The sequence below is a fragment of the Petaurus breviceps genome, unplaced genomic scaffold (genome assembly GCF_028583685.1).
Source record: "Petaurus breviceps papuanus isolate PSGF00001 unplaced genomic scaffold, PetGlider_PUasm1.0 90977, whole genome shotgun sequence".
In the NCBI taxonomy this organism is placed as follows: Eukaryota; Metazoa; Chordata; class Mammalia; order Diprotodontia; family Petauridae; genus Petaurus; species Petaurus breviceps.
The window spans coordinates 42,272,827-42,282,078 of NW_027187391.1; the positions used below are offsets into that span (position 1 = coordinate 42,272,827).

The window sequence follows — 9,252 nt, forward strand, 5'->3', positions numbered from 1 at the left end:
GAGGCAAGTTCTCAGCAATCTTAGTTCCTGGGGAGACAAGGCTTAGCAAGGCCATAAGATACATTGCCAGTCCCTTCATGAATTTATCCTCTGTCTGTAGAACAGTCCTAGAACCCCTGAACACATTAGCAAAGCCCTCACCCAGGATTTCTGTAAACATACAACAAGAAAATCCTTCTTCAGGGCTTCTGAACCAACAGAAAGGCTCCCAGACCCCTGCAACAACAGCACTGTCCTTCACCAGTGGACAGTATTCATTCTGTCTGCCGGACAGTCTCCAGACCCCTGCAACAACAGTACTGTCCCTCACCAGTGGACAGTATTCACTCTCTGTCTGCAGGACAGTCTCAGGCCTTCTTAACCAAATGCCAGGTTCCAGGACTTCTTCAACAGGACAGTCTTTCACCAGTGGACAAATATGGCAAAATAGCATCAAAAGAGACAGACAAAGTACCAGCAAAACAGCCATGTCTCCTCAGTCCTTGGCAGCTCAGGGGGCAGGTCTCAAAAGTCCAGGGCAATTCAAAGCGGCCACCAGCAATCTCTTAGTCTCTCTCTCTCCACGAGGTGCTGCTTCCAAAAAGAACTTCCGCCTCTCTCTTGTCTCTCCAAATCTACATCACCAGCTCCTCCCACTTCAGGACTTTCTTTTCACATCAACAAGCCCATCCCACAGGTGGGATTAACAAACTCTGGGTTTTAATACAATCAATTTGAAAACCAAGCCAATACAGGGGAATCTTTAATTGCCATTACTATCACAAGTATTTAGTGTCTTTTTCTTTCTACTCACATCTCCAGCTTCAGTTCTTGATTTAGGATTTGTTTCAAAGGAGTACAATCTTGAATATCATACTCATGCCCTATTTGGCTTCATTTTCTGAGTCTTGTCATTGATTTCCAATTCCCATCTTGTGCCTAGGTTCAGAGTTCTGACAGGCCTCAGAGTCCCAATCAGAGCCCTTCTTTTTGGCCATTTCTATTCTAGGCACTGAAGGAGCAGCTAGGTAATGCAGTTGATAGAGTACCAGGCCTAGAGTCAAGAAGATCTGGGTTCAAATCTGGCCTCAGACTCTTAATGGCTGTGTGACTCTGGGCAAGTCACTTAACCCTGTTTGGCTCAGTTTCCTAATCTGAAAAATGAGCTGGGGAAAAAAAATAGCAAATCACTCTAATATCTTTGCTAAGAAAATCCAAAATGAGATCATGAAGAATTGGACGCTACTGGAAAATGACTGAACAATAAATGTCTGGTAAGTTGTAGTCATCTTTAGTCAAGAGCCTGTCATAATTTATATTATAGTCAAAAATCAGTGTTTAATAATTCATCACATAAGAACAAATGAGATAATATTTGTAAAGCACTTAACAGTGCCTGGCACATAGTAGACCTTTAATAGATGCTTATTTTTCCCTCCCCACACCCACTAAATGCATAATACTCATACAGTAAGAATTTGTAGACTTAGAAGTTGATGAAATATTAAAAGAATTTTTTATTTCTTGAGATCTTAATTTTAAAAGTTACTAATTATGTAGTACTTTCTACTTTTATTAGTTTAAGACTTTGACAATCCGCAGAAGAAATTATATTAAGCATTTTACCCCATAAAGAACATATACAAACCCCTTACTAAGAATCATTTTAAAGTGATGTTTCAAATGAATATACAACATTTCTATGCTCGAGAGAATGCCTTGCAACAGGAATTCTTTGTTAATCTAGATTCAGCATATTCTAACACACACACACACACACACACAGAGACATGGGCCAGGTGCATTCCAAAAGTTCCTATGAGTGGAGCAATTTATTACTGACAACTCACTCTTTGGTTCATCATTTCTGGCTTCTGCTATAACTTTGTAGCACCTGGGTACATTGCACCTGAGACCCTCAGCAGAATTATCTGAGATTCAAGGTACTCTGTAGGTCTATATCCACTAAAATAAATAAATAAAATATACTGAGGCTTACTTTATTCCTTAGTCTCCCATAATGTGTTTACCAGTAAACCAGATAATAATTCATTCAATGCAAAAACTTAATGAAATAGTATAGAGTAGCAAAATATTTCCCTCATAAACATAGAGCATTACCCATCTACAAATATACAGACCATTATTGGGAAGAATGGATAAGCTTAAGAAACTTATGCTGAAAGGTCCACATGTGGGGAACACATGATCAGAAGAACTCATTTTCTCCAAATTTAATACTTGTAGAACTGTCATTATCTTCTGGTAATGTTATAGGGTTATTTCTACTAGTCTTACTCTCCACTGGTTTCTTGTGCAAGTTTCTGTCAAGCATTTCATCTCTGTGGGTATGTAGATATTACTCCCTGCTAGTTCCATGTAATTTCTATTAGAGCTCCACCGGTCTTGTGACTGCAGGTTTTTTCTCTACTGCCAATTTTGAACTCCATATCCTTAGTACATATGCCAGTCATCTTTGTTCCTTTCTGTTAGAGTGTGGCACATAGAAATCCTCTCCTTGTTCATAGTAGACTAATAGCTTTTTAGTCATTACTGTGGTGCCGAGTCATAGGCAGAGTTCCCCTGGGTGCAAGACTAAGTCTTATTTTTAAACTTTCTCATTCAAGTAGGAAACACATTCTTGCTCCATTCCTCTATTTGACTTAGGGTTAAAAAACCCTCGATTCCCATTTAATTAACTTATGGAGAGTCTGTTTCCCAAACCATTTCAGAGGATTCTGTCAAAGAAATATCAAAGAACTATGTATGTTTAAGTCACCATAGTTTTTTCTAGGGCCTCAAAACCTTTGAGTCTTTCCATGCAAATACATCTGAGCCAATACCAAAGTTAGATGGAGAGGACAAAGTCATTGTCTTCTTATTGCTGGGCAGAAATTTTCACTTTACTATGTGTATGTGGCCAGCAGCATGCCACCATGTAGTTGCAGGTATCAGTATTTATATGCCAACTTCACTGGAGGATAGAATGAAAGGGAAGTATTTTTTGAGTATAAGGGCTTTACATCACCACAGCTGTGGAAGAGAGTGAGTGGTAGTGATGGCATCACTGGACGTCATAGAAGTGCAGCATAGGAAAGAGAAAGGAATCAATCAACCAGCCAATAATTAAAAAAAAAACATTTATTAAGCACCTGCTGTATGCCAGGCACAGACTATAAGGAGAATGCTAGAACTGGCAGGATTAGGAAAAGGTAAAGATGAGGTGGAGGACATCACAGAAGTGGAAGTTATAGTCAGGTATAATTGGAGAAGATGAGTGGGAAGTGGAAGGCAGATAAATAGGTAGAGATAACAGAATTGGGGTGCTAAAATTAGGGGGAGGAAAGAATGCTCAGAACTTGCTTTCTTTATTTTAATTTTTTTGCTTTTTGGAAGGCAATTGGGGTTAAGTGACTTAACCAAGGTCATACAGCTAGTTTTTGTGTTGTGTCTGAGGCTGGATTTGAACTCAGGTCCTCCTGACTCCAGGGCTGGTGCTCTATTCACTGTGCCACCTAGTCGCCCCTGACTTGCTTTCTTTAAAAAAAAGCCACATAAATAGTTTTGAGGTCTTATCTAATTGATTTAAAACAATGCTTTACTTGTATGAATTTGAATTGTTGTAAATTCCGAATCAGTGAATCCAGAGTAACATATTTGTTAAACTGGCTTACATTTTGATCCATGCCCCTGTCTACATAAATTTTGGAATTTTCCTGAATCACATCTAGTTATAGTGCTTTGGGTAGAGAGGTCATAAATTATGATGATAAGATTTTGTTGTACTTTTCTGGTTAATTGAATATTTTTGTACTTCACTCAAGTGTTATTTGAATTAATTAATTATAATGATGGCAATAAAAATAACAGCTAGCATTTACATAGTTCTCTAAAGTTTTTGAAGCACTTTACATGAATTATTTTATTAGCTATCATCATAACACAGTGAAGTGGGTGATATTATTACAATACCTATTTTACAGATGAGGAAATGTAGGCTTACAGGTATTAAACTACTTGGCCAGGGCTACAGATCTAATAAGTATCTGAGGCAAGGATAAAAACTCTGGTCTTCCCGACTCTAAGGCCAGCACTCTATCCATTATGCCAAATTTTGTAGCTAATATAATACTGAATCTTTGTCCCAATAAGGATGGAAGATTCTTGTGGGAATTGCAAATGCATAGAATATGTTATTTTGCTCATGATATACAAATGTGCTGCCTTACATTGCAGTGTACCTAGTAGGTACTAAATAAATGTTCATTGATGATGCTTTCCCACCCCACCCCCTGAATTTATATGAGTATCTCTTCTCCTTGAATATATATTCAAGAAGATACACAACACACACACACACACACACACACACACTAACATACTCACTTTCTGTTTGTACATGCTTTATTGTCACATACTGACTTTCCAGGAAAACACCCACCATTCCAGTCAGCCCAGTAGAGCCAGATGCCATGGTCTCATAGATTATTAGGGCTCCAAGAGCCTTGAAGGTAATTTAGTTCTATTCCATTTATAAAAGTGGCTTTGAGAGATTGAATGACTCACACATGGCCACCCAATTAGTCAGAGCCTGGACAAGAAGACAAGACTATTATGCTTTTTGCCTTACACCAAGCTATAATCTTAACATTCTACAGATAGTCTTTGGGACCTACCAGTTCATCTATAGAATATAGCCAGGTCTCTGGTTAATACAACTAATGAGTACCATGAAATGGTTGCATGTGTTTGAATTCCTACTATTTAAAGTTACAGTTGTGTTATATATGGTAACTTATTCCATCCTAATGGGAGTATACAGTATGAATTAAAATAATGCAACCACTTCTGGGGATTCATTATTCACACTAATTGGGACCTGGCTGTTTTTCTGGTAGAGGGAGTTATTACTGCTTATATTCTCAGCATCTGTTGAGGTAATCTTTTAAAGATTTCTTTTAAGAACAATCTTTTTAGCAACATATTAAAAAAAAACTTTGAAAGTCTTTAGAACTCTGATTCATGCTATGATAAACCACGAGTCCAAAGGAATGGAGATGAAACATGTCCCCCACCTCCTAACAAATAATGAATTTAAAATTCAGAAAGAGACAAGCATTTTTGTACATTGCTAATGTGGGGATTTGTTTTACCACAATATGTAGATATATATTGAGGGTTTTATTAAAAAAAATGTTCAATTGGGAGAATAGTAGGAGAGAGATTAATTTAAAAATACTTGTAAAAGTTAAATTCGACAAATATTTATTATGAAAAAGGAATAATTGTCTGTTTTTTGGAGGGGGGAGGACAGGGCAATTGGGGTTGACTTGCCCATGGTCACATGGCTAGTAAGTGTTAAGTGTCTGAGGCTGGATTTGAACTCAGGTCCTCCTGACTCCAGGGCCAGTTCTCTATTCATTGCACCACCTAGCCACCCCCAAATAGTTGTCTTTTATTTACACTTACATTTATCATTTTAAAAACTCTTTCCCTTCTTTTTAAAAAAATAGACTGGGAAATGAAGATACTCGCTTTGAATTGAGCATGGCCAGTGATGGATGCGAAGTGCACCGTTTCGATCCTAGTATTAAATCGGCTCACATTCAGGAGAGTCAAAACCTTTGGTTTCATCGCCTGTCCATTGATTGGAGGGATCCCCATCCAGCCATTGCTGTACACAAACTGCAGAGCAACACGAAAAAACTGGGAACCATCTTGAATGAATTTGGACACAACAAGGTCAGAATTCAGCATTTAATTTTATAGTGGTATCTTTTGTACCAGAATCAGTCATGATTAAGTCAAGTTGCCGGGTATATTTTTGGAGAAATGTCTCACTCTTTTTAGCTGCTTCTCCAAGGAAACCTAAGACTATGTATGTATGGTATCTACTAGTATATACAATTTTTTAAAAAAGGAAAACAAACTATAAATCTTTGAAAGAATTATCCAATTCTCCAGAGTCACTTATAATCCTAAATATGTGACTGCATAGTACCCTGAGATTTGAATCTGATTTCTGACAATAACTGGCTATATGACTCTAGGCAATTCCTTTTGTCTTTCTGAGAAAAGGAAACAAACATTTATTAAGAGGCTACTATGTACCTGGCCCTATTGTAAGTACTTAGCAAATATTACCTCATTTAATCTTCACAACAACTCTGTGAGGAATATACTATTATTATTATTCCCCTTTTATAGTTGGGAAAACTGAGGCAGACAGGTCAAGCCCAGGATCACATATCTAGTGGCTGAGGCTGGATTTGAACTCAAGTCTTCCTGACTCCAGCCCTAGTGCTCCACCCATTTGCACTACCCATGGGGTTTTGTTCTGCAAAGATGAAAGGAACTTCAAGTGGTTCTCTGGTCCAACCTGTACTCATTTACTTTTCCTCACTTGCCCATACCCTTTCCTTATGAAAAAGATTCCAGTGACAATGTTTCAGGTCATGAAGGAGTAGCAAATATGAAGAGGGTCTTTGCCACAGAATGGGTTGTTTCTGGCTTAAGTGGCATTTTGTGGTTGCCTAGGGTGTTGGGAGAAAACTCCAGAACAACAGTTTTGACACAGGTAGAAAAACAAACAAACATTTCAGTTAAGCTGTTAACTTGAATTTTGCAGGCAACAAGATACATGTATCAGTTTCTGCATTTGTTTTTTTTTTTTCTGCCATCATACTTAATTTCACATCTTGTTATAGTTGACTTCTGTATTGGGATACAGTCAATTTGAGGTTTCCATGTTTTTGAAGTGAAGGAAATATGTCATGGTTTGATTGACACAATGCATATACTGTGTGAGGCAAAGTTTACATAGTAATGCACAGAACCTGTCTAATCCATGTAAATGTTTTCCTTTGGATGGATGATGGAAAAATAAACCCATCTAGCCCTTGTACTTTATTTCTTGAAAAGGATTGGTGTAGGCAATTGTCTTCTATGGGCAGACACCATAGAAATTCATTCCCCTGATGACAGTAACTTTGTGAGTCATTTCCAGTCTTTTCTTGGCATAATCCAGTTACTCCAGGGCAGAGATTTCATGGAATTTAGAACATGGCATGATATGTGCTTCCTTTGTTAAATGAGCATTTATTCAAGAGGGAGGTGGTATATATGAGAGCAAGTGTTAGAATTGTTTTGGTTTCACGTTCTCTGCTTTTATTAGTACTTCTCTATTTTCTCATCCTTTTGTTTTCTTGAATCTTCTCTTCTAAGACAGCTAGAACTATTTTCAGATCTGTTTTCAAGGATCTGCTCTGGATTTTTCAGTGTGATTAAATACCAGTTTTTGTCATGTTCCCTATTCAAGTCCTATGCTAGGGTCTCATTAGGATATGAGGTGAACCTGAGTTCCTTAAAGACTATGTGTGGGAAGGGAAGTCTCTGGGAGGTTCTACCAAGCTGGAAAGGCTTTGAATATGGATCTGGTGATGTGTATCTGCTGAGGACCAGTCTAAATAACATGATAATTTATTGGTCACAAAAACTGTCAAATACTATCAACTAAAAGCAAAGTTTAGATCTCCATATGTGGAAAGGGTAACCACATTGATGGCATTACAGATTCTTTTTTTTTTTTTTTGCCTTTTGGAGGGCAATTGGGGTTAAGTAACTTGCCCAAGGTTACACAGCTGGGTTTTTTTTGTGTGTGTGTGGGTGTTAAGTGTCTGAGGCTGGAACCGAACTTGGGTCCTCCTGACTCCGGGGCCACGCTTTACTCACTGTACCACCTAGCTGCCCCGGCATTACAGATTCTTGAAAAGTTTAATCTTGTCAACAACTAATTGTGATTGAAAAAGGATGTTTGAGTTACTAGTCTGTCTCAAAGCAATATATGTAAGCTTTTATGCAAAGACATTGAATCCTTTCTCTCATCATATATGTTATAAGATTTAGGCAGAGAAGTTAGGGAAATCATTCACATCTCATTTTTGCTATTTGTTACCTTATTTTATATCATTGATTATTAAATTGTATACTACATTCAACACAGATGAATCAGGGATTGATTATTGGTTTCATGTGACATCAGTATCTTTGCCCTTCTCCCTCTAATTTTCTCTAATTCTCCCTTTCATTTTGACTTTATTCTTTTTTCATTATCCCTTTTTCAAAAGGTTAAGCAGAAAACGTGGAATGCAAACCTGTTTTTTTCTCACTTAATAGTATTCTATTTTTCCAATTACATGTAAAGATAGTTTTCAACATTCACTTTTATAAGGTTTTGAGTTCCAATTTTTTCTACTTCCTCCCTGGCCCCAAGATGGCAAGCAATCTGATATAGGCTATAAATGTACAATCATATTAAACACATTTCCACATTAGTCATGTTGTAAAAGAAGAAACAGAGCAAAAGGAAAAAAAAACCCAAGAAAAAAAAACCAAAACAGAGAAAATAGTATGCTTGATCTGCATTCAGACCTCATAGTTCTTTCTCTGGATGTGGATAGCATTTTCCATCACAAGTCTTTTGAAATTGTCTTAGATCATTGTATTGTTGAGAAGAGCTAAGGCTATCAGAGTTGGTCATTGCACAATGTTGCTGTTACTGTGTACAACATTCTACTGGTTCTGCTCACTTCAATCAGCACCAGTTCATGTAAGTCTATCCAGGTTTTTTTTCTGAAATCTTCCTGCTCATCATTTCTTATAGCACAATAGTATTCCATTACATTCATATACTACAACTTCTTCAACCATTCCCCAATTAATGGGCATCCCCTTGATTTCCAATTCTTTGCCACCACAAAAAGAGCTGCTATAAATATTTTTGCACATGTGGGTCCTTTTCCCTTTTTTTATGATCTATTTGGGATATAGACCTATCAAAGGGTACGCATTGTTTTATAGCCCTGTGGGCATAGTTGCAAACCAGCTTTATTAGCTCTCTGTAACTTTGATAAAAGGTTTGGGGTTTGAGGTGTTTAAAATGATGTTTGGTGGTTTTCTTTTGATTTATATTAAATTTCTTTCAACAAGCCTTTGTTAAATGTCTGCTTTGTTCAAGACAGTGTATTAGGTGCTGGAGATAACAAAGATAAAAATGAAACCACCTTTATCCTCAAAGAGCTTACATTCTGCTGGGTGGCAATAACAACTACACAAGTAAATAACCAGAAAGTATATCCAAAGTAATACAAAGTAATTTCCAGAGGGAGAGAATGCTAATAACTGGAGAGAGACAGAGACAGAGGCAGAGAGAGAGAGAGAGAGAGAGAGAGAGAGAGAGAGAGAGAGAGAGAGAGAGAGAGAGAGAGAGAGAGA

At 37.5% G+C, this 9,252-nt stretch overlaps 1 protein-coding gene across 2 annotated transcripts in view; it reads left to right on the forward strand.

Annotated features, from left to right (window-relative positions):
* The window catches only part of METTL24 (methyltransferase like 24), a 245,309-nt gene that overhangs the window by 123,563 nt on the left and 112,494 nt on the right, over positions 1–9,252 (forward strand). For both annotated transcript variants that reach the window (XM_069077068.1, XM_069077069.1), the window contains exon 4: positions 5,493–5,721. In XM_069077068.1, the coding sequence (XP_068933169.1) occupies positions 5,493–5,721 (229 nt within the window). The remainder of the gene's footprint in view (positions 1–5,492; positions 5,722–9,252) is intronic.